This window comes from Eufriesea mexicana, unplaced genomic scaffold (genome assembly GCF_001483705.2).
Source record: "Eufriesea mexicana isolate 0111107269 unplaced genomic scaffold, ASM148370v2 scaffold124, whole genome shotgun sequence".
Classification (NCBI taxonomy): Eukaryota; Metazoa; Arthropoda; class Insecta; order Hymenoptera; family Apidae; genus Eufriesea; species Eufriesea mexicana.
The window spans coordinates 2,410,006-2,437,937 of NW_016908357.1; the positions used below are offsets into that span (position 1 = coordinate 2,410,006).

At 45.1% G+C, this 27,932-nt stretch overlaps 2 protein-coding genes across 5 annotated transcripts in view; one reads left to right on the forward strand and one right to left on the reverse strand.

The window, feature by feature from the left end:
• Positions 1-27,932, forward strand: part of LOC108555577 (basement membrane-specific heparan sulfate proteoglycan core protein) — a 154,560-nt gene that overhangs the window by 17,487 nt on the left and 109,141 nt on the right. Inside the window, exon 1 of one of the 4 annotated variants that reach the window (XM_017911313.1) lies at positions 23,852-24,018. The exons of the other annotated variants lie outside the window; for them this stretch is intronic. Within the exon in view, the coding sequence (XP_017766802.1) occupies positions 23,943-24,018 (76 nt within the window). The 5' untranslated portion in view covers positions 23,852-23,942. Of the gene's footprint in view, positions 1-23,851; positions 24,019-27,932 lie in introns of those variants that run through there. 4 annotated transcript variants of the gene reach the window in all.
• LOC108555576 (uncharacterized) lies at positions 6,600-11,241 on the reverse strand. The gene is made up of 6 exons (XM_017911310.1): positions 11,084-11,241; positions 9,263-9,519; positions 8,806-9,069; positions 8,542-8,675; positions 8,294-8,459; positions 6,600-7,975 (listed from the first exon to the last, which is right to left on the reverse strand). The coding sequence occupies exons 2-6, from the start codon at positions 9,515-9,517 to the stop codon at positions 7,577-7,579; spliced, it is 1,218 nt and encodes a 405-aa protein (XP_017766799.1). The 5' UTR covers positions 9,518-9,519; positions 11,084-11,241; the 3' UTR covers positions 6,600-7,576.

The following is a 27,932-nucleotide window of genomic DNA, read 5'->3' on the forward strand; positions in this document are numbered from 1 at the left end:
ACGGTATATCCCGGTATAATTTGTGTACGAGATATTAATTAATCACGAAAGTAGGAAGGATCTCGCGGGAGGGAAGATTCCGCGTTGGAACAAACGGGCGGCGGCCACCAGAGATAACAGTCCAATTAAACATTAACGGAGCAAGTTGAACGAAATATGCGGGCCTGTCTCGTTGTTTAATTCGATTGAAAGTTAGGAACACGCGTGGAGGATACGCGGAACTCGCTGGAAGACAGACTTAACGCGCTTAAGCGAAATTAGATAAGGCGGGAAACGTATGGGTGTAGGAAGGAAGTTGGCGGATGTTGGAACGGAACTAGGCTAAAACGCAGGGGCGGAATAAGAATGCGTTGCGGGTCGCGACGCGAGACGCGAAGGAAAAAGGATTAAAAGGGAAAGAACGAAGGGAGAAACGGCGGCGGGGTCGGAGGAGAGAGGGCGAGAAAAACAGGGAGAAAGTGGCAGTGGAAAGGGTTTTCTTTAACCCGATAAAACGTGATCCTCGCTTTATCGAGTTAGCGTAATCCACTTATTTTCAACCAGCAACGAGGTGGGTCGCGGAGGGTGTCGGATGAAGAACGGCCATGGAATAGCGAGTGTGGGGCGAGATTATGCAGGTGTAAAGCCCGCGGCGGGAAATACTGCCTTTTAAATTAATTTCAGGCAACGTTCGTCGTCGTATACAGAAGCGACGAGCTGTTTGTCCCTTCGTCGTGTAATTTCGCCGGTAGCCTCTTTCTCTGCTTCTCTCCCTTTCTCTCTCTCCTCTCTCTCTTCTCTCTTTCGCCATCGGCCTCGAAAGCTCTCCCTTACACCTCGCGCGAGTTTGCCCGGGCCTCCGTCTATATCGCATCCTGCCGGTTGGACCGGTTCCAATTGCGAATTGAACCGTTCGTAACTGTTGAACGTGAATTATGGCGTTTATTTATTCTGCCCTGTCCCCCGTGCCATTCCCCGTTGGCTATCCCTGTTCGCAGCCATCCATCCTACTACGCCCCCGAAATCAGTGCTTCGCGGACGATGGCCCGATTGCGTAACGACGCCGATTTCCCTTGATTATAATCGAATCGGTCAACGGAGGATCGTTGGATAACGGTCGTGTCGTGCGACGGATTGAAAATGATAGAAATAAATAATTATTTTTAACCCCCTGACCGCTCAACTCGCCGCGGGTCACGATCGATTAATCGCGGTGTATTTGCTCCGGTCCACCGCGTCGTTCGTCGGGATCGTTATCCGCGTGGCTCGGTTATGAAACAGCGCGCGGGTAGTACAATTTGCCAGCGAAACATCCCTCTTAACTTGGCCCCGCCATACGTGACGGCGAGCGTAGAGCGGAAATCGAACGAACGGAATCACGAACGGGCACGATACACACCGGGACAGCTCGCGGCGTCGAGCAATATCCACGGGTGTACGCGTAAACATGTACGTACAATCTTCGTTACTATGCCGTCGCCATTATTCCGTATCAGAGCATCGCCGGTCCGCGGCGCGCAAAGTTTTAGACGTTGTCTGAGTAGTTTATGAATACCACGACGCCCGGCACCGGCACGAGTACGAGTGTGGCCGTGGAGGATGACTGGGGTCGTCGAGATGCCGGTGAAAACGTAGGGGGTGGTACCGGCAAGCGTTTATCAACCCTCTGTCCCTGACAAGCGCGCATACACACCGGGAGTGTATACAGACGCAGGTCTCGCCCGCTCTCGAGATACTCTCTCTCGCCCTCTCTATCCCGTGCACCGGTGTTCACCATTGTACACCATTGTACATCGGCGTACACCGGCGTCACCGTGTGGCGTTATAACTCAAACGCGAGGACCCCTTTGACTAGCACTGGGATAGCAGATATTACTTTTATATACGCGATACCACATCAGTTCCTCGAGACAAAGGCGGAGGATATATGACGTTGCGAAACGACGGGTCACAGCAGTTGTTAGACGAGCACTGACGTGCGCTTCAATTTCGCCGGAATGACAGTAATTTTCTACCCCTCTTCTACCCCTCTTCCCATTTCAACCCTATCCTAGATACCACCGTCCTTCTCTTCCCTCTTTTTCTTGTCTCTCCTTTTTTCTCTTTATTAATTTCCCGCTTCACTAGTCCTCGCGAAGTTTCCGTGAGATAGGGTTAAACGACCAACTCCGCGAGGGAGCAACGTTTTTCGCGGTTCCTCCGCGTGCAGCGTAAAGTTTCCTCCCTCGCGGCGTCCGGCAACGTTTCCGTAGCGGAATCTCTTAGAATTCTGCCTCGAGACGAACGGAGTCTCCGCTCTCTTTTCGTAGGAAGGTCCAAGTCGGATATGGGAGTAAAGCAAAGGGGTTAAAACGAACCATCCCCGAGTGACGGTGTATGAACGTGCGTGCGACGAATTACCCGGCCAACCGATTCATCGCGCGGTGATTCGCGATGGAAATTAATTCGTGCTAAAGCGGCTAATAAAATTTCCTCCGGCAGATTTCGCGCTACACGAGAGAGAACAGCGACGAGAGATATGAGGGATCGCGGCCGGGGTTGTCATTTTATCGATGCATAGTAAGGCGAAAGGACGTTGACTAATGATATTGTCGCAGCAACTTATTTGTTATCGAAATTGCCTATTACTTACCCTATTGGACAATATGTCTGCCGTCTCGTCACTATCGCAGCCTATAGCAAGCCCCAACTTCTCTCGAGGCTTCCTATCGATTATTGCCGACGATATTTGCCCCCGCGGGAATGATTCAGCTCGTATTAGAAGATATCCTGGGACGAAAATTAAACGACCAAGGAATCTTTTATAATATATTTCCCATTTTTTAAAAACCCATTTACTCGTTTATTCGATTATTTCTTCTTTTCTTCGCCTTTTTCAGCATTTTCTCGTAAATTGGATCTACCTGTTTATAAAAATAGGAACCATTCTTTAATCGCGTTCTCGGTCGGAGATAAAGAGGATCTATGTCCGTGAGGGACGAAAATTTTACGAAATCCTTGGAATTCGTGGAAACGAGATAATGGAAACGTCTCGACGTTGCTTCTTGGAAATCTGCCCTCTCTCCCTGTCTCTTCGAAACTGAGCAACTTTCCAGATAACGCGAGGAAAAAATAAAGTAGCTTGGCGAATGGGAGCGAAAGGACAGACGAACGAGATGAAGAATGCTCGATGAGAACACGGTTATGTTAATTGCCTCCGAAAACAGCTGAGTCATTCTACGCTTGCAGATAACGTCGTTTAGACATGGCGAGGCTGATTAAACGCGAAGTCAAATGTCTCTGTAAACAACCGAGAAGACGATTCCTCTGACAGCCTGATAACGATAAAATTGCGTTTAGGATCTTAACGGTCGACGAAACGATACAAACATGACTACACGTACGTCCGATACTTGCGCGCGCGCTAGACAGTTTGTTTTCTCCTTCCCCTTTCTCTTTTGCCTTCTTCCTCTCTGTAATTATATAAAACGACGGCGTTCCCACGAGAAAAACGAAAGATCTCGCGAGATGGCAATAGTCGATCTCGCCGTAACGTATCGGAAATAGGAATCGTTCGGTGATTAATTCGATCGTTTGTTTCGCGTCACGTGCACACGCGTGTGCATAAATATGCTCACGGACGAACACAAGTTGGTTATAATTGAAAGGCGAAGCGCGTGTCCCGGGCTTGGAAGATATTAATTAGCTTTCAGAGTTAATCGCGTTCTCCATGATGCCCCGGTGTTCACGGAATCTATGCGTTTTCACACGCTCCGCTGTAATATCTCTGGCCACACTCGATCGACGGAGAGGTCGACGACCCGGCAGATAAATCATCGAAATCGGAGGAATTCGCGCGGTTCTGCCCTCGATAATCTCGCGCGATTCATAGAAGGTACGCCAGTAGGAGAACGGTATGAAAGTTCTGTCTGGAAGATTTATCTATCGACTAGAACGGAATCGATACGAGCAACCGGTCCCCTATAAGGGAACCGATCCATAGAAGGTACGCCAGTAGGAGAACGGTATGAAAGTTTTGTCCGGAAGATTTATCTATCGACTAGAACGGAATCGATACGAGCAACCGGTCCCCTATAAGGGAACCGGAAAGTACCGTCGCGTAATTATTATTGCGTAAAGTATCGGAGAGCTGGCGAAGCGGACGGGGAATTGCTTTGATACTGGAATTGTCGAGTCACCTCGCAGCCGGCTGGTTGAGCGGTTCTACGAATTCCGCGTAGACGTTCGCTCGAAATAAGCGATTTGCCACTGTGTCGTACAAACGGCTGTGATTTGTACGAATCATCCTTTGAATCAAGCTCGTTACCGAGCTGCTTTGGCAACTGTATCGCGTATCTCTCTATGAAATCAATATACGAAACTCCCGCGTCCGCGTTTCATTCCAATAACAGTCCGAGCACGCGTGTCATTCCTCGATACGTTGCATCGAATTTAATTGTCCGTTAATTTCGAGCGACGCAAATATTGAAATTGGGCGGGTAACGAGGAGGAGGAGGGCGGTGGGGAGGTGATGGAATAATTTTCGTGTATTAGATTCCAATTTTTCTACTAGAATCTCGCCATTGCCCGGTAATTACTCGTATTTCATTGTCGTTTCGCGTCGATATTTAATTACGCTCTTCAGACATTTCGTTCGGTCGTTTTTAACACGCGCTAGTTAAACGTTTATTATCCCGTTGCCATCCAGGCGACGATTTTCCCGGGGATAGTTTGCATAAACGTTCGTGCTCGAATCGATTCGTCCTGTTCGATTTCGAATCACCCATGTGCCTTAGATACCATTCGGCTGATCGCGAAAACATTTGGAAAGCTCGATAATAGCCGCGTTTACGAGGCGACACCGGCTAATCTCCGCGCGAACGAAACGCGCGATTTCACGGCGGCGGGTCGCCGAGGAATTCCGCTGGAAATTAGGAAGGATTTTCTCCGCGGCGCGGAAATATGCGGCATATTTTTTTCCATCCCGGTTCCCGTCCGCCTGCTCGTCCACAGATTTGCCCGTCAGTCCCGCGGCGCCCGTGTGGAGGTGCAATTAATCCATAAAATAGGTATGCGCGGTGTGCAACGCATGTTCAACAGCAATTTCATCGTGCAGGCTCTCTTTGTTTGCACCGAAACGGTCATGCGGTATACGCGAGGAAACGTGACACGGACATTTATTCAAAACACCACGGACACGTTTCGTTTGCGCGTCGCGAAAGTGCAATTCGCTCCTAAATCTTTCCCTGCTGTAGCCAGCGAAGATTTACGCGCGCGGTACAATGACTGTTTCGATGACAGCGGGAATAATATAGGAGGAGAAAAAATGGCAGTGTTCATTGAAGGTTCGTCTCGTAAATTAAACCAGGACAGAATTAATTTTCTCCTTTCGGGTCCCAGCGCGACCCGGGCGAGTAAGCAAGGTGGATTACGTTCGTTTATTTTTGTTAAGGGATTATAATGCGTGGAAATTGTAGCCAATGGAAACGGTGGAAAAACTGTTTAGATGTTTATTAACCCTTTCGCTTTGGCAGTTCAGTCCTCCGAAGTAGCGTCACTGAACGGAAGCTTGCACCAGAAATATGCACAGTGCGAGTGGTTTCTGTATATTTCTGTACGTTTTCCTACATGTTTGTTCCGTCCCGGAGAGCGTGTTTAGAATATGATTTTATAATTGAGACTTACACTTTTAACAGACCTAACGGTTTATTTTATATCTTATACCGCGACTGCAATTTCGGAGGTTCGATGTGCCTCAACGCCGTTCTAGCGGATTAAGCTTATAAAGGTAACGCAAAATTAGGAATTTTACTAGTACCAGACGCGACAGATGGGACCCACTTGTGACAGACCCAACAAGCGACGGACGGACGGCACTTATAAATCACGTCATTGACCATCAGAAATCGGCTCCTTGACAGTTTCCTACTCCTTAGCCAAAGGTCCTTATGTCACACCCTCTGTCCAATTAAAACTCTTTACCTTTCCACCACCAACGTCTATTTTACCCAATCAGAACTAAACTAGAGAAAACACCGGACCGAACACGACGAGACAGGACATAGAGTAAAATCGAGAAGTCAGTTCGTCTTCGGCACCGATCCTTAAAACATCTCAATTACACGTACAAACGCGTGTTCGAAACGGTAGTCCGTTAACGTCTACGTTATAACTATTCTACGCTTTTCTCTAAATAAACACTCTCTTTTGACCACACACATTCTGGATCCTTATTATCGCAACTAGTCACGCGATATTAATTTGGCGCGTGATAAGCGTTCTTGGAAATCAAAGAGATTCGATACCGTAGGACGCTACAATGTTAATTAACAACTGTTACGAATAAAATCGTACGCAGATTGCGCTTGTATACGGATCATTTGGATGCCGAATATATGGGGTGCTCGTACCCAGCACTGATCCCATGGATGCTGCCTATAAGTGGTGCTCGAAGCGAAAGGGTTAAATGGGCAAACGGTTAGAACCGGCCTGTCTGTTTAGGGCCAGGCAGGTCAAAGACGTCCCCAGAAAACGGGGGCAGGAGACGAAACGCAGGGGAGGGGATCACCCCCGCATGGCTAGGATGTAGAGTTTATTTCAGTATTTAGTTTTTACTACGACAATTTTATTTATCTTTCTGCCATTTTTATTTTTCCTTTTTTTTTTCCTTTCCTCCTCGGCGTGTTAAACCGTGAAAGAATGCCAAGTGCTAGTACAAAGTGATTCGCGTGCTTGGTGCCTCGTTACGTCGGCATTTAGTCGACACGAGCAACCGGAAACTCGTTGCTTCTTATTTGGCCTGTCAGTTGTACGAGTCTGATGTATCTATTACATAAACGTTTAATACCTAACTTAATACCTCGTTAATTACACGTGTCGTCAACGATTCGCCGATGTTGACTGTTTCCCACGGTACCGTTCAATCTGTACCATCGACCGGTCTACTTACGCGATAAAATATACCCTAGACTCTTGCGCGCCGTTAAAACTACGAATTTTATCTTAAACCGACCGCAAAGAGCGTTGGACTTTGGTTTCATAAGTTACTAACGAGTACGTCGAAATTCGACTAAACAGTGACAAATGAGTACCGTAGTAAACTCGTTACCGAGTCTAAGTGACTTTAATTCGCAACTAACCGCGATTCCACAACCTACAACGTACACACAAATACGATATGTAGTTGGCTAATCCTTTCTCGTTCAACCATTCGCGGTCCAATACCTCCATAGAGTGTACTAAACACTAGTCCCGGCTAGTCTCCCCCGCGACGAGAACAATACCAAGAATTTAATCGAACACGAGAACCGAGCAAACGTCATAGAATATATTATCTCTTTTCATTGAAAATCGTTAATAACGTATATAATTCGTCAGTTGCTGGAATTTCTTATTTCGATACTACACGGATAGAAGACGTGTTCGACGAAATTGTCGGATCTTAAAGCATCGATTACGTTTCATTCCGCGGAATTTGTGCCATTCTCGCAATCGTTTGCGCGCTTTAATCGCTTCTCGGAAAGCGAAATATCGATAAGAGGTATCGCAGCGCAAAGGTCTATTCCTTCATATCTAGTGACTCGTAAATTATAGTAAAGAAATTAAACGAATTCCGCGTTCACTGATCCAGCAATCCAGCGTCTTCGAATTTCTTGAGTCTCTTGATCATTATCCTCCGATAGACCGGATTCTTGAAGCCGGGATTGTCTTGGCCGTTGTCCCTGATCATCTCCTCTAAACTCTGCACGTTGCTCTTGTCGATCAACGCGATCGGCAGGGTACCCATGGACGTTATCAATGCGTACATGTACCGTTCGTCCATGGTCTTCTTTATCTGCTTCATGGTCGGGGGCATCGTGTCGCATTCGAGCTGTTTCATGGTGATCGCCAAGGTCTGCTGGTAGTCTTGGAGCAGGGACTCGATTTCGAGATCGGAAATTTCCTCGCTGACGCTACTGGACAGGAAGTAGTGCAGGTCGACGGCCGGCGAGGAGTACACACTCAGTTGGAAATCCACCTGCAACGTTGATGGAGTGTCGATCGATGTAAGCTGGCGCGAATTGAATTGGAAATGAAATCCGTGCAGGTACGGCTGAACGAAAGAAACGCGCGAGGGTTCGTGTTTAGGAAATCATCGCAATCGAGGGGTTTCGCCGGGGCGGGTGGGGAATGTACCTAAACGCGACGAAGTCGGATTTATTGCATTATTCATAATGCACCGCGTTGCAGGAAGACGAAACGAGGAACGGGATCCTTCGACTCGTGTCTTTTAGGCCCTATCTCGCGATAGATCGAACGTTAGCCAGCTGATCGGACCTCGCGCGACGATACTTACGAAGATGTGCTCGATAGGCTTGGAGTTTTCGTCGTATCGGAACATCATGTTGTTCACCCAGGAATCTCCGTGATTAATGACGTTGAACTCGTCGTCCTTGCGCCGCACGGAGTCCACGGCTAGTTGAAACATTCTCGGAGCCATGTTTCTAAGTTTAACCGCGTACCTGTGGACACCAAGATGGCGGGAAATTCCATTACGTGTACGCTCGATATCGACCGTGACATAATTGTCTGTATCAAGTTCACCTTTTTCCGCCTTCTACCCAATTCTCTACTTCGTTCGCCAAAGACCTGGTTGCGGTGATGAAGTAATTTTTTATTTCTTCCGGGGACTCGTCGTGGAATATCCCTCTCCAGTACAGGTCCTTGTGTTTCGGTTCCTACGAAGGCACGCAAACGCGACACACTGTACCATTGAAATTATTTGCCGTGGCCTCGTTATCGGACCTGGCCGATCTCGCGGTTAGGGTTTAACCGATTACCGATTTACGGAAACTTGTGCTTCCTTACCTTTTCGCACAATGCCACCGAAGTGGCGTGGAATTTCGCCAATCCCCGAATAGCTATCCTGCAGTGTGCCATGTCGAAACCCAGTTGACGATCCGCCATACGAAATCCCATAGGAGCGAGGTCCTCTATGATGAGGCAGAGGGGCCGCTCCATTCTCACGTAAAATACTCGACCACTTAGACGAGAGCCCAATAAGTCGTTCATCTTTTGCAGGGTGTCCGACATCATGGCGATTTCGGTGTCGAAGATTTGACTCTTCGAAATCTTACAAAACGTTCAGAAACATCTGTCGTGAGATACATAAGGTCTGAAGTCACCTATCGATGTCGTTTATGCGATTATCATCCTATGCTTTGCTAGAATTTAGTTCAACGAGATCTCTACGCCGGGTCGGGTAGATGGGAACGAATAGGAAATTTCACGGAAGGTATGACGGAATGTTCCCGCAGGTATTTACCGCTTCTCTCCTGATGCCCTCCTCGATCGGCTCGAATTTGAACAAGAGAGAGGTTTTGTCGCTGATCCTGATCTTCCCGTGTTTCCGAGTGTACTCCGCCACCAGCCTTATCAAGTCGCTGGTGTAGTTGTCACCCTTGGCGGTGGCCGGTTTGGTAAATATATCAGTCACTTGGATGGTGGTGTCGTCCTTGGCCAGTCGCAGGACCCTCTCGGTGAAGTCGGTGTTCAGCCATGGTAAAGTCTCTAGGGCCATTTCTGAAATTGGAATTGGAATTGGAGAATTTCCTCGACAAATCATTGTTCTTCGTGGCGTGTCAGGAAACGCGGAAACGATTCTTTATAGTAACTTATTGTTCACGGCCAGATTTATCACGCTTTCCTTTCTTTCCTCTCTGCCTTTTCAACCCCTCTCGTCCCTATTTTCTCTCTGTCCCTCATTCTCTCTCATTCGCTCTCGTACCCCTACGACCACGCGTTCGCCCCCTCGACTGCCGATATTCACGGGGATCGTTTCTCGCGTTCGAGATCGCTGTTTCAATTAGAAACGTAATGGAACGAGGCGTCTCCTTTTCATTCCGTCTCCTCCTTTCTCCTCTCGCCGGTTTCCACGCGATGCAGCACGTTTCACCGCTCGGAGATTCCATCGAACGCGATCGAACCGTGGTATTTTAAGGAAATTTACGACCAGTCTCACCGGGGAACACGAACAAAGGGAACCTTTCTTTCGTTCGCCTCTCTTTTTTTTATTTCTTTCCGAACACGAAGGTTTCTCAAAGGACGGAAACTTTTGTGCCGGCGAGTTGGCGGACGTTTCAAGAGATTTAAATCAGAGGTCGCAGTGCGAGAGGAGCTTTTTAACAGCAACGGATACAGCGACTTTCAACCTGGTACATCCGACGAGAGTTTCGGTAATCACGCGGAATTGGCTCGCGTGACAAACCGGATGGAAGATAGAGTCGACCGTTCGGAAAAATACCGCTCTCGTCACGGGCTGGATCAATTGCTTTGAAATTGATTAACGGCAAAAGATTGAAAATAACTGTGCCACTATTGAGGTTATCGAACGCTTTTTAGATCACGCGAGGGCACTTAGAATGAATCGCACAGTTGATTATTCCCGCGGAGAGGAACGAAAGAATCGAGGGCAAACGATTATGATGTTCCTCTTTTAGAAATCCGGTTCTCGCTTCTTCTCCGACGCGATGCGTATTGGCTTGTCGAACGAGGCGTTATTACAACGACGAATCCAACGTTTCAACCTACACGAGGCCTCGAAATATATAGTTCAACGACCCGGGCAAATTAGGCTAAGGGAGATGAACGATGCTCTCTTGCTTATTGATATTATTTTGCGCGATTACTTTGCGTCCGTTGAAAACGCGATGTTATCGCGACGCACAATTAGAACGGGAAAGAAATATTCTGCGTGTTAGAATCACATTGGACTGACTCACGAACACCGACGCTAATCGTTTCTCTTCCCGATAATGCGTGCACAAGGCCACCGAGATCTCTCACTTGGACTGTTCCGATCGGTTTCTCGTTTTCCCGCGGAAATTTTTCGTTTAATAACACGACGGTGATCCACGTCGATGCTCCACTTTGTTACGCGAGACGCTATTGCGACGAACCGCGTGAAAGTAAGGCGCAATTGCGCGATGGAAACGGCACAACGAGCTCGGGAAACAGTCACGCCCGTCACGGTTTTTGGCCTCGTCAATTTCCCGTGATATCCTGCACTGATGGATCGCACGGTCACACGCGCCGGCCGGTTCAACGAGATAAAACACGCGGAAGGTTGTTCGTGATCGTCGCTAACCTGCGAAGGGTCGATGATTCAAGGAGCGCGTTCGGTATAATCACTTCACTCTGCCTCCGTGGACGTCTGATACCGAGTGAGGCACACGGAATCGACGTGTCACGCTTTATACGGACGTGCACACATTATTTATACTCCAATCAGAGCTCCCCCCCGACTGATAGACAAACGTCGTCTATCGTTGATGTTGTTCGATAACGATCCGTCAAAACGCACGACGCATCGTTCGAGTTTTAGCGGACCTCGAAACAGCTCGTATCTCGATTTCGCGCTTTCAAGGATTAACGTATCGACTTCTAACCATGCTCTTATCTGCTACGTCTAGTCTCATTAATACAGATAAGACGTATCACGAAAGAAGCATGGGTAAGAAACGTCTCTCTATGTACGGGCGTGGCGAGAATAAGATTCCGGGAAGGTCGCGCTGATCGATCCGAGAATCGATCCGAGAATCGATCCGAGATCTATCCCAGCATCGACCTCGGCACCCGGAATGGCCGATGAAAGCGGGCGAGCGATCGGCGGATCGGCGGATCGGCGGGGAACGGATTTCTTCATTTCCGTAATTTATACCGGCATGATGCGTCGCATCAGCGATCCCCTGATAGTTCACTCGCGATTTGCATCCCGCTCGTCGCGAAACGAGTGTTGTGAAATGACAGCGGAATGCAGCGCGCTGAATTTCAATGCGTCGATTGCAAGACTCGGCTGGCACACGTCGTTTTAATGCAGAAATCGTTCCATCGCGCTGCCTCTAGCGCGTCGCATTGTTTCCACGATTTCGACGGGCGGCGATCAATTAAAGCAAACGATAAATTGCGCATTGTTTTCGCCGTCTGGAGACAGAAGGATTCCGTCATCGATAATTCGCGCGACGCGCTCGAATTATCTCGATGGATCCCGTGGACGCATCCATTCGTGATTACCGATTAATCGACTGGACCCATGGATCCGCTGCGAGGCTGTAATTGTCGACTCGTTATCGCAAAACTGCGCCACGGGTATCGAATATTTACAGCGCTGATCATCGACACGACGCCGATTAACATTGGTAGCCGCGTGCCTAGGTGTCTGTTTCTAAACCGATGTTCTCATGCGAACTTGAAACGTTTACGTAACTCGGCAACACGTTGGTTGTGCTTAGGTTGAAGGAAGTCAATTGGCGCTGTTATGAAATCCCCCTCGGATAATCGCAGGGTTCGTGGCCACCGTACAAGTCACTGTCTCCATTATCGTCGTTACGGACGGTATTGCACGATTTCGTAACAGCGAATGACCATGACACCGCGAATTCGCGCAGAAGGATCCTCCAAAGGATTTTACCGCGTCCCGCGCCATCTTTGCACCATCGAACGTCTCGCTGCCGCCTCTCCGCGTAATCCCTCTTGTAGATAATCGGTTATCTGGCATGCTTGTATCTCGACAAGACAGATGCTCGAGTTAATAAAGCGACGTATCGTAACGCAACGTAACATCGCGTAAAGGTCGATCCAATTCAGAGCATTGGAGAGATTTACGAGCAAATAAGATAGAAATTACGAGAGGACCTCGCGATCGTCGAATGGAATTTCTAGCTTACAATTTGTTTCGTGGTTTTATTGATATGGCGGGGCCCCGTCAGAGCGTGGTTGGCGGACGGTACCCGCAATAATCTGCATCGATTGTCGCGCACACGGGCCATCGAAACGGGGAACTGTCGTTCGATCAATTGCGCCTGGAAGCGGAGTGAAACGACTCGATAAAGAAGCGAGTAGAAGGCAAAACAGGCGCCTGGTCGGTAATCTCGACGAGATAGGAAGCCGTCGTGCTACCGGTGCGTTTCCGTTTTATTCTTGTCCGTTTTAATCGGGCGAAGAAAACGCCGATAAGGGAAATATCGAACGAATTCGATTGGCCCGAATGGCGAGCAGGCGCGTGACCGAAATTATACAGCCGCGCGTAATTCTGGAATTCCAGCACGTACCGGTCACAATCCGGCCGATTTATTTACATGAGCCGATTAAATAGAGCCGTCCACTAGTTTTCAATTACATTATTCAACGATCACTTGCCGCGAATCGTGTCGATCCGACGTGATCGTCGAAAATTCCAATTACAGCGGACGGTACACTCGCTACAGAGGACATAACCGTAGAGAGAGAGTGACGGCTCCTAAATTGTCGTAAATTTTTCACCGCGCGCGTAGTCCGAGCCAAGAGCTCGACGAAAGTGTGCGTAACGATATTTCGCGTGCTCGTGTTGACTCAGGACTTGCCGAGAATTGATTGTATCAACGTGACAAGAACGTTTCGCAGATTCAATATTTGCGCGTGAACGCAAATTTCTCGCGGAAATATTCCTAGACGCGTGTATCTACGATCGCGATGCTTCGGGCCCGGACCAATCGGCACGGCGTCCAACACTGCTTTATCGTCGTTATGTAATATAGTATAAATGTTCGTCATGAGACGTTGCGTTGTTCCACTCGTGTCAGCCTTGAGCTTGTGCCATATACGTACTCGTAAACCTTTTCGTCTGCTCATCGCTGACGATTTATTAAAACACGAAACTGGAATTAAATCAATCTTCGCCGCGCTGAAGGTTAAACTCTTCAGAGAGACGATTACCATCGTTTGATCCACGTCGTCCAGACGAGCGACCTATTCAGAGGTGATTCGTTAATTGTCAACCTTGTCATTGACGTTTGCTCGACTATCGAAACGATTCTCCAAACGATTCTCCACCAGCCACGACCGCGAAAGATCCGAGGAATCTCTGCAGGATTTTTCGAAATTCTTTTTAATTACGTTCGAGCCTGTTAATCGATTCGAGTAATCTTTAATTCCATCGATTGCACGGTTCGTTCCGTGGCTGTGGTCCAAGTCGTCGCATTTGCCGAGCCAGAGAGGAAAAAAAGAAACACCTCGAGATTTACACTCGCCATGCTTTCATACGTGCTTTGCGCTGAATTATCGCGGCCGTTGTGCAATGAAAAATTATATCGCCGTATTCCGAGTAGATTTATAACCTTTTGTGTTTTATCGATATTGCCGTATGGATGACGGTTTATACCGGGACAATATGCGCTGCAATTTCCAAAACCTAGCAACGTCTCCGAGTGGAATCTTATTCCCGAATCTCGAGATAATGGATTCCAAGGGTATCGAAAAATCCAGAAATACGATACGCAAAGTGCGATGTAATGCTGGGTATCTCCGATGGTATATGGCTAATCTGGACAACTACTTTGTCGAGATTCCTGAGAAAGAAAAAAGTTTCGAGGCCAGATATCCTATTATTCGAGATTATGTCAGCCATGCTGGATCGCACCCATGCGCGATAATTAATTAATCAAGTGTGAAACAATTAAAACTATGTCTCGACGTGGAACATCGCGCGCGCTTTTTAAATTTAAAGCTCGAATACGTTCTCGAGTGTTATTTTTTAAATTATTACATCGCGACGCGCGATGCATCACGTTGCAGCCATAAACACACACTACACGTGACCCGGGAAGAAAAAAGATTAAGCACGAGTGTTCCACATTGCTCGAGTTTGAACGCAATTTCCAGCAAGAGAATAAAAAGGAAAAGAAACGAGTGCAGATAGTCGTATCGCGAAACAATACGAATCTTGCGTTACCGAATAGCAAGAAAGACCAGCAAAATTCCATTATATCACGATATATCGCCTACTATGTTACGACCCGCGTACTGTGTATTGCGAGCACGTGTGCGTGTGACCTGAGAAAAAAAAATTAAGTACAGCTATTCTAGATTACTCCAGACTGAACGCTATTTCCAGTAAAAAAAAATGGATAAGAAAAAGAAAAAAAAAAAAATGAAAAATAGAAAAATGAAGAAAAATAAAGAGAACCATCCGAGATAATCGTATCGCGAGACAAAGTTAAACTTAGATTACCGGATACCAAGAAAACGCAACAAAAATTCCCAATAGTGCGACAAACACCGCTCATCCTTTCCTCGAACAGAGAGTAACGAAGAATTCATTAACGGGAATAAAAAGGAACCGTTCCCGGAAGGGCCGTTTTTCCCGAAGAATGAACCCAGGTTGGTACCAAGAACCGAGAGGAGAGTAACACAAACTCTCGTTGACTGGAAGCTTGTAACCCCGCCTGCGTTACTCCAGGCGGTGTATTTTGTAACTCTTTTACTCGCAGCAGGGGTAAACTGCGTAGGAGTAAGCCTTTACTGTTATCGCGATCGCGGAGCTCGATCCTGGATGCTCGGATCGTCCGGCGTGTTGGAATATCGACGTTCGAATATCAATAAAAGCTGCCGCCAAGTCGTCGCGAAGCGCGCGCGATTGCGAGCACTCCGCTTGAATACAGTCGTTACGTTTCCACCCCCTGCGTTCACCCCCTCGGCGTAGACGTCCCTTTCGAGCTCTCCTGGTCCATCCCGCCGTGTCCCCGTGCTCTTTCCGTAGTCCCTGTCCGTTTGGCTCCTCGTTCGAGACAATTGTACGACGACGAGAGAGGCTGGCTCGAGCCAGGCCGACCTTTACCAATTGCAGCACGAATTTCGTAGAAAAGAGACACTTTCGTCGCCTCTGTGGGTAGAGAACGGATTTGCGAGAGGGGGAATCGATCGACGGGGGGACGATTGTGTCTGCGATGGTTTCAGGGGGCAAGGAAATCGAGGCGCGTGTACTCCGTGTCCTTTGAAGTTTAAAGATTGCACGTGCTCAGGAAGCAGCGATGTCGTCGCACGCGAGATTTGTTTGGCGCAGACACGACGACTGCGAGTCACGCTGTTTGACTGGACCGACGAGACAGAGGTAATGCTAAGACAACATTGCACGCTATAGCGAGCTAATGAATCATAAGGTCAGCGCATGGACAGTGCTCGAGCGTTTCGGGAATCAAGGTCTTTCTCTTTCTATGGAAAAATTCCACTTTTATTTGTTTATTTCTTTACTTATTGGGCGAGGCTCGTTACGATAAAGATGTACAAATAAGTGTAACGATTACGGCAATCGTGGGATAATATTAAACGTGCGATGGATATAGAAATTCGGGTGTACGTACGTCAATGGAACAACTGGAGATATCGAGGAGCCGATTACACGTATGTTGATTTAAAAATGACGAAGTCCAGTAACTAAAACGATAATGCCGAAAGCCGAATTTTTAATCGTTTAGGTAGTGGTAATCGTTGAAATAATTCTGACGTTGTTAGAGTGTCGATCGTGCAAGATCGGCGGGGTTATCGATCCAACTGCGTCGCTTTGAAGTCGAAGTTGTTTTTTTCAGACTTTCGGTAGTTTCCAAGCTTTCAATATTTTTCTTCTTTTTTTTTTTTTTTTCATTTTTAAAAGAGGCATGGAAGGTATAGAACGATGCCTAGAAAATTTTCCGAGTGATCGCCCGCCGCGATATTCACCCCCTGTCAGGATACTTTATTTAAAGAATCCGCCTTCTGTCGTTATCGTTGCTGCGCCCTCCTTCGGGAAGTTAATCCAATCACCCCTGCCGGGTCTGCAAAATTTCCAGTCGATGTCAGTGAAAGAACAGAAGCCCCGGAGATGCGGAGGAAGGAAGGGCTGGCTCGTTTTTGGAGCCACTCAATTTCATGTTGAGACTCGTAATTTTCTTTATCTTCCTTATCGCCTTGTGTATCTTCCCTGAATAATAGCAGTCGTATTACAGTAACGTGTTTGTTACAAACGCGTTTCAACTGTCTCCTTGATTAGATAACGTTCTAACAATGTACCACAACAGACGGGAAAAGAGAGAGAAAAGAATAGAGGGAGAGAAAAAATAACATAAGTTATCGTTTGATTTCGGTAACGAGAATTTGATTACTGTAATACTAATTGTCACGACAGAATTGATTTACACGTTGTTTGGTGTCATTGTTTGCCCCGGGCCAGGAAGCTGCGTTTATCTGTGTGTATCATTTAATGACACGGTAAAATTTGGACTGTTATTTGCCTGATATTATCCTAATTGAATCCAGCAACAGCGCAAAAACGAAATGTTTTGATGGCAATATAAATTTCCGTGTGTTAATATATTTGACAGAGATCACGATCCTTTCGGTGCGCAATAAACGCGACTTTCTAATTGAGAATTTTTCATCTCGTTATTGTACAATATCAATCAATAAAAAAGAAAAGAAAAAAAAAAGAATGAAAGGAAAATGGGGAAAAATTGAAATATAGCGAAAAAATAGACGATACTCGTACAATTGCTATCGACGAATATTGACCATAAAGGATCCTGGTCCGAGTGACTCGGACTGTTGGGGATTACCGATAATAGGACGGAGAAAATAGGGAAGAGCATGTTGGGTCGTTTAACGCCATTTCGCGAGATCTATGTCCCTATCGAAAGCATCGAGATTTTGATCGCTGAAGTGGTCTTGGCTCCACGAGCCCTCGAGTCCGTTAAGAAGTTGGTGAAATCGTGTTCGCAATGACTTCTCATCGAGTGAAGTGGCCGAAGGTTGGTACTGGTGGCTGGCCCTCGTGATCGTCTTCAGTTATTGCGCCACGATAACGTAACGATGGTCGTCGATGATAATTCGACCATAAAGAGTCCGAGGTATTTCGACTGTTGGACGCCATCGGTCTTCGGAATCGACCTAGACATCGCGACCCAAATGTCATATCGATACCCAGATTCGTATTTTTCTCTTTCGAATTAAAGAATTCCAAAGTACAAGACTGTCTATCCTAAACGTTAACCGGGCGAACAACGATGGCTTATAATCGCCATAACTTTTATGGCCCCGGGATTTACATGTCACGCTCCGAGACGAGAACTCCAGCCAGTCCCGGTGAATTATGTTTCCGAACGATCGTGGGAGGGAAAAAATTGCTTCTTATCGGGCAAAATCCGTGAAATACGAGCCGCGTTCCTCCGTGACATTAATTTCCTGTCGATAATGGACGAAGTTATAAAGGGAACGGTCCATTACGGGATTTTCACGGTTAATTGCTCATTCGCGTCCCCGACACATTTGTACCGTCTCTTCTTGCCGGTTAAAACCGATTAAAATCTATACAGTCCTCTACTTGTACTCTACGTGTTGGAATGCAGTTTTGTCCAACGATTACGCGAATATTACGCCGTTTATCTTTGTCCTTATATCACTGAGGTCGCTAATAACGCCTCTAGCGCGATAAGGAATTTTGATAGTTGTTATCGTAAACTGGTTACGCAATGCATTACGTCTGTCGTGTTTTCGCTAAAAATAGTTATCTCACGGTGTAATCGTTATTTGGAATTTAATTGCAACAATCGTGCTCGGTCTCCTGGGTTCCGTGAAAAGAAAAAGTGTGTGCGAGAGAGCGAGAGAGAGAGAGATGTTTGGAGTTGACTGGATCACTTTGTATGCGATCAAATTTATCAGGGCAATGAGAGAGAGAGAGAGATGTTTGGAGTTGACTGGATCACTTTGTATGCGATCAAATTTATCAGGGCAAACCTAAATAAACTGCCGATCGCTATCAAGTTGGGAAGTCGAATCACGCCCGGGACCGCTCCGGCCACGAAATCTCAATTCCAGAGCCCGGAAATGGCGCTGTCCCTGAATGGGCTCCGATCTCGAATTAGAGACCCTTCTGCTTTGTATATCGACGACCGTCTCGTCGGTTCTTACAACAGGTGCGAGATAATGGCCACCGCTGTCTGGAGTGCCCGAGCAAAACGTCAATTCGATTCAAGAGCCGCAGCAATTATCGATAGATATAAAGACACGAGGAGAATGTAATTTTCGAATATCGAAGTTCCTCGAAATACCACTCTGATGTCCTTGAGAGAAACGTTATTCGGGCTCAACCGAGAACTCCAATTCGCAGTATTACCCTTTCGCAATTGTTGGGAATTTCGTGGAGGAAATAGCCAAACGCACAGGGAAATAACTGTATTCAGTTGTATAGCAATCTTATTTGTAAGAGGTTTATTATACGATATATAATTAAAACGTATGAGTCCTATTTTTTCTTTTTTAATTTGGATGCCATTATGGGTAACAATGTATAAATAGCCGTTTTGGTTTCTAACTGAAGACTGTGGAGCTCTGAAAGACGGCAGGCCCTTTGAAGCCCTCAAAACCGACCCCTTGAAGTTCAAAGGTCGGTAATGCCCTGCAACCTTCGACAGGCATGTCGTCATCGTTGCATGGGCGTAGCTGGCTTCCAACAGCAATACCTGCGTCACGTAACGATGATGACAATTTTTGTTTTCCTCGCTCTTCGTGGTTAATCCGTGTCTGACTAATCTCGATTTGTTTACGAATTTTCGATATTACCTCGACAAAAATCTACAGCTCAGTTGGCACAGATTCGAGGCAACTAGTCACGGCTATGGTACATTCTCTCCTCTAGGGAGTGAATAGACTATAAGGAGGCAGGGAGCTCGGAAGATGTCAATCTGTACTTGCATACGTGCACGAATTTTCTTTATTTCCCAGACGCTCGCCATCTTTATGTCAGAACGTGTATACGAGACAGAGGAAACGGACGACGCTTGTCAAAGAGAGACACTCTTGCGTATAGACCGTACTGACTCACTCCTTCTGGGCTTCCCGCAGTACCTAGTCCAGTAATTTTCTATGGTTTACCTCATTTTCCGTTTCCTTCAATCTGGTCTTGAATGGTCGAGGACGAAAGCGAGTTACTCGCGGAAAGAGGAGGAAGTATGACGCGGTTTCTTAAGCGAAGGTGCTGAAAACTACATTGCGTTTCGTGTTTTGGAGAATGGCTGAGAAACTTGTCCGGAAGGCTGACTCCGTTGCTTGAAAGGAACGTTTAGATTCGCGATGCTTGAAGGAGATGCATGGCAGTCCTTGATCCTTGGCAGGCCTTGATCCGTTGTTACCGGAAACGTCACAGCTGAAAAGAAAAGTAGGTGTTCGCGTGTTACGATCGTTTGCGCAATATCGTGGAAAATTTTTGCAGGTATAATTACGGAACGGTATTTCTGATCGAGGCTGATTACGAGTCGTTTGGTCGAGAGCAACGAGGAGTGTATGCTCGCGATTCGCTGGCTTTATCGAAAACACAACGTCGCGTACATTTTCGGAAATGTATCGTACGGTTAAAACGGTTCCATCGAAATTTGCGCTATAACACCGGCATAGTTACGCGACATGTTCCACAACATGTATCGATCGTGATAGATAGACAATGAAATTAATGACGAACCTAATAATCTCCTGGCGATTGTTCGATGCAAACCGCATCGCACCTGGCAATAATGTTTTACCATAACGGTCATAATTAAACTGTAATGACGCTGGATGTGCCTAATATATTCTCCTGAAATGCAATTATCGTATGATTTCCAGGTTTTGCGTTCTGGTACAGTATTTCGGGAGTTTCCACTGTTATAGGGAATAACGATTTTTCCGAACTGTTTTGTCAAACTGCAATCGTTTAATTATTTGATTATAACATTTTTCCACTGTTGGTTAATGTGCGATACAAATGAAACAATTTTTTATTAACTTTGCTTGTCTTAATTCACGTTTCAATATAATTCAACGTGCACATACATTTCGGTACGTTTATTACATATTTTCAAAGTCTGAAAGGAATATCGCAAATTTAGCCTGCATGCTCTATGCTTGACAGCGTTTGCGAAATATAAATTTTCGGAAAATAGCTGTGATTTGTTCGCCGTTATAATGACCACTTATGTATTAATTTCGTTGGTCTCGTTAATTATAAATTTTGCAATTTTTACACTTTTTGTTACAAATTATAACTGTGTTTGGGCACACGAGAGTAACGTTGGTATAAAATATTCTTGTTACGTAATTTCAGTAATTACACGTATGTTAAAATATTCTTGTCACTTTCGCAAGACGAGAATATACGTGCTATGGAAAAAATTGCATTAGCGAGTGGTCCTTGACTGGAAATAACCACAGTGCATATAAAATGTTGTATATAACTATTTATGGCACGACGAAATTAATACAGAAGTACAGAATTCATTTATAATTTGCTTCTATAGACGTGCTGCTTTTCAATATTTAATTATAAAGTAGTATTTATTTATTCACTAATAACACTGTTCAACCCGAATTTTAATCTGTAATATCCACTGAATAGCTCTTGTCGAGAATACCTTCCTGAAAACAAATCCGCAACCGAAATTGCCTTGTCACTCTCAGTTTTCGAAAATTGCGAGTTTTTCGGTAAAGTGAGAGTTAACGGCGACGTGTATACGGGGTTTTACCGACATGCATTCATTGCAGAAAATTTTAACTATTTCACATCTTTCCAATTCAAACATAGGTTTTTACGTGACACTTACCTTAATTCATCTTAATTTAGATATTACTTCAATAGATATTGCCAACTCTTTATTTTCAAAGTCCTAGGGGAACAGTGAAAATTTACAATAAGTAGGTAATATCTGAAACTTTGTGCGTAGCTCTTAGCTTAGTATCGTTTGCCAAAGACTTTTCTTTGGAAAACGATACCAATTACCAGGTCTCACCACGAGGAGGTGGCTACGCATAAACTTTGTGCGTAGCTCTTAGCTTAGTATCGTTTGCTAAAGACTTTTCTTTGGAAAACGATACCAATTACCAGGTCTCACCACGAGGAGGTGGCTACGCATCGAGACCCGGACATACGCCCTAGTGGCGCAGCCTGCTGGCGCTACCCGTATCAAAGATAGCCTAATCTAACTTGGAGCGAATTAAGTTACAGTGACTCTACTGACACTTTATTATATTTCGTGTCTTACAAAGGGGACTTCGATTCGATATACTAAAACTCTACTGTCGCGATAAAATATGTTCTCATAAAAATAGGGAATGAAATATCAAACACGCGAGCAAGTAAAAAATCGCGACGCGCCCGAACGTGGTCGCGATTATTCGAAAGACCGACTAGTCTACGAGACGTACTCTCGTGTACAAGACAACTTCATGCCTCGGCACCCTCCGGACTCGAACCTAGCCCACCCAGCCACCACAGACCCTGCCATGACTTACTCGCGAACGAGAGCGATCGACGAACCAACGAAACATCCAAAATCAAGCCGAGGGTCCCTAGCGAGGCCCTGTAGCCGGTCACGCAGGCCCCTGCCACATGGGGGAGAAATTAATCATCCCATGGGGTCTGACCGTAGGCCCATATGCAGTGTCACGGCTACAGGGCCCATACCCCGGTCGTGCACGCGCTGGTGCCCAGGACGACTAGGGCCGACAGACCCTCGAATTGACCCAGATGAGTGCCAGCCCGCCGACCACCCTAGAACCGATGCGTGACAAGGGTGGCAGTGGCGAGGGTGAGTGTCGGAACGAGTCGTTTGGATGACTTACGAAACATGGAGTTATCGAGTACACGAGAGCACGTCGCGCAGGCTAGTCTGTACTTAGGAATGATCGCGATTTTCGCGAGAACAATTATGTTCTATTTGGTAACGAGAGGGATAAGAGAATGTATATATTTCGCTCCTAGTTAGGTGGCTTACCTTTGAACGGATAGCGCGCACATGATACTTAGTCTAACGATCTATCTTATAATTACTTAGGTCTACTTAGGTCTAAACACACGCCTTCTCAATGAAATCTTGAAATATCTTGAAAAACTTGAAAACCTAAAAAGAAAATATATAAACCTGAAATGAAATGAATTAGTACAAGGAAACATGATAAAAGCGAAACGAGTATGAACCATGAAGGTAAACCAAATGTAAGGAACAACCCAGCGACGAATCATTCGAATATTATGCGAAATATTCGAATTCTTAATTACATATTAATAGAAACAAGGGAATAAAATCTGAAGAAACAAATAAATTAGACATGAAAAAAAAATATTAACAACCCAACGATGAGACATAAAGAACCCAACAACGAGACATAAACAACCCAACGATGAGATATAAATAACCAAAAAAAAAAAATAATAGTTAATATCTGAAAACAAAATAAAAATAATTAATACCTGAAAACAAAAAGAAAATTATTAATATCTGAAAACAAAGAAAAAATGATTAAATTGTTTAATGGGGTGGGGTGAGGGTAGGGTAGCCAACCCCAACCTCACTTCGACGTCCCACCCCTTCGCGCACAAGAAAATTTAGATGTTACACTTCCGAAGTCAAACCGACAAATGACTTCTGCTGCGTCGCGTCGCCCCTTATATAGCCGTCGATCGGCCGAGTCCCCCCACTCCGATCAGATATTTTCGAACTTTACCCATTCGATTATTTAATATTCTTCCGTTTTAATAACCAATAATTTATTAATTTTTTCTATTGTTGTTATAAGTATACGTTGTGGACAATTTGTTGTTAATAATATTTATTTTTTATTAACAATCAGTGTAATAATTTGTAAACTTTTTGTAAATTATAGATATATTTTAACACAAGTATACATTATAAGTTCGAATTATAGTTGCTAATTTATTAATTTTTACACATTTATTATAAATTCACGGGGTAAACAATTTATTATTAACAATATTTATTGGTTATTAATAATAAATTTGATAATTTATAAACATGTTTTATAAACTAAAACTATATTCGCATTTCTATAATATAAATTTCCATTTTCCAATATTTTTAAATACTGCTAAAGCAGTTCTTTCATTTATGTGTAATTGATATTAGTAATTAGTAGTTTTAGGCGTGGTCACATTTCCGGTGCATTGTTATATTTCGCGAATATGAAGTTGCGAACTGCGCATGCGCTAGCTTCGCGGGCATTCTGACGTCACGCGTAGATGAAATTGCGAACTGCGCATGCGCTGCCTTCGCGCAACTGGTTGTGCGCAGACGTCCATCATGGCGTTCGTATTACCGCGTATTTTCTCGAGTGTTTTGAAGAAATTTCTAGAAAGGAATAGACGTTTTCATCAATCCTACTGGAGATAACATGGAATGGAGAGAACAAGGCGTACGTTCCATGTATTGTTAATTCCGAGCTGCATGACTACGGTGAAGCGACATGCGAACGGTGAGTCGATCGTTTTATGATTTTTCTGGCGTTATGTCGTGTGGTACGACGAACGATTTGAATCATTTTTGTCGCACGCATAGCAGTCGCGAGTGACTTATGTGGGTTAATATTTCATTTGTGCGGAGTATATATGTATGGTATGTTATCCAGTTTAGATCAGGGTATTTTCGCTTTCCCTGTATTAGAGAGTGTTATCATGAGTTGATTGAAAATTTAGGAATATTTAATTGTTCGTTTTACTCATTGCAGCTTCCTTTTCTCCCTCGATTTTTAATTGCGTGCTAGTATCGATGTTAGAAAGGTTTTAGAAGATATAATAACATATACGTGAAAGAGAGAATTTAATTAATTAGTTATCAGTAATTGTGAATAGTCATGGCCCATATAGGCGTGGCGACCATCATTCTCACCCTCGCCACTAGATGGATCCCAACTTCAAGAAGGTTCGAGAACTTTCTCGCAAGTCCTCGAATAACCTCCGCTTCTTATATATACAAATTCCTACCTTCTAATATTATCCGCGTCTATGGTAGGGCTTGCTAGAAAAGCCTTACTGACGAGTGCTGTTTAGCAGGCACTGGATGAAACTAGACTACTAGAATCAGATATATTAAAGATTAGAGAAAAAGTTAAAATTTGTTGAATAGTGTTTATTATCTAGCAAAATAACTAACTCCGTGTTTTTAAGTATTAATAAGAATGCGAAAGACTCGATATTTCGTACTTTGACTTTGTATACTCGGCATAATTGTGGCTGACAATGAGAGTCTATTATTTTGTTTAGTTTGTACACTGTGATCCATATTCTTCGGTATACTAATTTCTCGAGTTTTGAAATCTATGGAAAATCTTTATTGCAAATTTTGTTAGGAGAAATGTTTTTGTTTATAAGTTATAGGTTATAATAACAAGGTTCTCTCGTATTCGCTATCATACTGTATGTATCAGAAAACTGGTAGAAAAATCTTCAAAAGAATAATATGAAATAAACCAAATTTGCTGCATAGCTCTTAGCTTGGTATTATTTTCCAAAAATTTTTATTCAAAAAATATTATTTTCCAAGAAGCTTGGAACATTCATTCCCATCTTAAAAGTTGGGTGGGAGTTTATTTTTTAATAACTCTTTATTAAAAAGTTGTTCGAATTTACGTATCGAATAACGAAACTGATTCAAGTTACAAGTTATTGTAAGAAACTTTTTATAATCTTGCAATTAGCATGCAAATGTGCATGAAAGCATGCATATGTGATACATGACAGTGTCATTAAATACTTTTTCTCAGCTATACGTTTTTAAGATGCAAATTGCCGACGAGTGTCAGATGTGAGATCGTTAAGGATCACGCAGGATTTTATCATAATAATCCACATTACATAAAGTACTAGAATAGTCACCGACTTTGTGGCACATTGTACTTCAAATTATTCATAATTCTCGATTATTCTATTAATTCTCGACATCGTCTCGTTGCATGATACACATTACAATCCTATATTACCTATCCTATAGTTTTCCGAAATTTCTCGTACCACGAACATGGTTCACGGGCTAGTTTTAGGTCTCTGTCACGAGCAATGCATTTGGCGCGAAAAACAGCGTGCCAGATTTGGTTTTGCCGTCCATGGCCCCCCTATGGACCTCGTTAGATTTGGTCCACGGTTAACAGGAAATATCGTATATCCACAGCCGGTACCGCTGCATTAGTCTACGGTTCACCGACTAGGATAGGATATAATCAGGCCAAGTCGAGCTGAAGATGACGCTGGGAATATCCCCTGCTCTCCATTTCACCTCGTTCCGTGGACCCGATCCCAGAAATTCGCGAGATTATCCAAGATATCTATGATTAATACCCGGCTGGAGGCCAGTATCCGGTTTCGTTTCGCCTTGTTATCGATTCCGTAGCCGTGGAAAACCCAACGTCCTTGTACAACGTGATCGTGGACATTAATTTACGGCTAGCTTACGGCCACCGTTATGATTAATCCCAGCAACGTGGAACAATGCGTAGTCCGAACGAGTCGTACCTTCGCGACAAATAATGAAACTCAAACAATACAGTTTCTATTCGACCACCGTTGCTGACACCGCGTAAATATTTAACCGGGTAATATAGGACGAAGTACGTGTCATTGTTGCATCGAACGCGTTCAATATTCCATGGCTTCCGCGTCGAACGATTGTTCCAACTTTGCCGATATTCCACGTCGAACATCTCGATGTTCGACTCCCTGTCGCACCTTCCTAGATCGACTAGAGATTAATCGCTGCACGTTATCCAGGTCATTGACTGAAGCTACGTGTCAACATTTCGTCACTCTTGGCGACACTTGTCCGCAGTGCCAACGGGACGAATCTGTAAGCAAGATTCGTTGCTCGCACGTGCGACTCTAGGTAGGCTAGAAGTCGAGACGAGAAGCAGAGATCCTTGACGTCATCCGTAATTGGAAAACTAGCTCGCACGTTTGAAACCGTCTATCTCGACCGGGGCTTCGAGATCCACGCGTGCCTGTGGATAAATAGTCGGAAACACTTGGTACAGGCAAGAAAAATCCGTTCCAGCGGATATTTAACGACGAAATTACCCAGTCGCTTGCCTGGTTCTTTCGCGTCCACGAACGAGCCGCATCGCGCACAGGCATTTGCATACTTTGCTCGACCGATCGACGGTTGATCGTACGCTAAACCCGGCAAAGGGATAACGTTAAACCGTGGCCGGTGAGCAGATGAGAGAACGTGGTCGTTAAAGCAACCAGGCTAAAATCGTTGCTCGTCGGGCGTCATTGCGCGATCGAAGGTTTATCGGAGTCTGCGGCAAAGGCTTTAATAATCATCGCTGCTCTGCCGCGTTTCAGCCAAAGTTTTGGTCGTCCTTCCACACTCTGCTGAAATTTTGTCACGTAATTAAGGCGCAGACTGACGCACCGTGGGATTAACGTGCCCTCTCTCTCTCTCTCTCTCTCTCTCCCTGTCTCTCTTTGCTCCTTGTTATTTCATCGCGTGCGCTGATCTTCCGATATCCCCGGGAAGCTTAACCGACTGTAATCTGTTCGGCGCCTCGCAACTTGCCGGCTCCCGGATTTTCGCGACTCGAACGATTACGGAAGGGCGAACGCGTGTTTAGAATATTAATTGGCCCGGTTTAGAGGAATCGGGAGTACGTGGCGCGCGAAACGCGAGCTGCAATCTCTTCGTAATAACCGAGGGTGGAGAGAGAGTGTGAGAGAGAGAGAGAGCGTGTTCGAGCTGACAGTTTAAACATTCGACGTCGTACCCTTTCTGTCCGATACAACCCGTCCTCAAGTACCCATCAGCTGATGGCAAGCGTCATCCATCGCTGTAACCGTTATTTTTTATTTATCGATTTATTCCACTTACGGAAAAAGCTCCATTTGTACATACATGGACGATGACAAAGACTGACGAGGAAATCGATACTCGGAAGAGGGGTGTGAAGGGAAATACAAATTTCTGAACACGAAGTAGCATTGACAATCCCTTAGACAGAATCGGGAACTTGGTTAATGAATTCCAAGATCGAGATATATTATCCGTTTGAGTGCCACGGGTCTTCTCTATTTCCTTGCTCAAAAATGCCAAGGAGTGCTTTTGCGCTTGTTTTGTTCCTCCATTAAAAATTCCAAAGAGCGCTATTGCGCTGTTTTCTGCTCATACGCGATAGCTTGCAATTCTTTTAATTCAGTGTTGTTTTGACATCCTTCTGAGCAAAAGTAGTTACTTTCGTTGTTTATAAGAACAGAACGGTTTACACGTACAGAGCGTAATATTACTCCAATTTTATTTTAATTTGCCTAAAACGGAACGATAGCCGTAAAGTCGCGCATCGATAGAAGCCGAGCGTGTCGCGATTCTAGGCTTGACAGCCTAGAGCGTTGACACTTTGTAGCG

Bases quoted from the DNA above. Each gene is read 5' to 3' on its own strand.
- LOC108555576 (XM_017911310.1), bottom strand. From the start codon at position 9,517: ATGGCCCTAGAGACTTTACCATGGCTGAACACCGACTTCACCGAGAGG. The intron at 8,460-8,541 runs GTGAACTTGATA...TGGTGTCCACAG, and splicing joins TGGGTAGAAGGCGGAAAAAG to GTACGCGGTTAAACTTAGAA. The intron at 7,976-8,293 runs GTAAGTATCGTC...TCAACGTTGCAG, and splicing joins AGCCTATCGAGCACATCTTC to GTGGATTTCCAACTGAGTGT.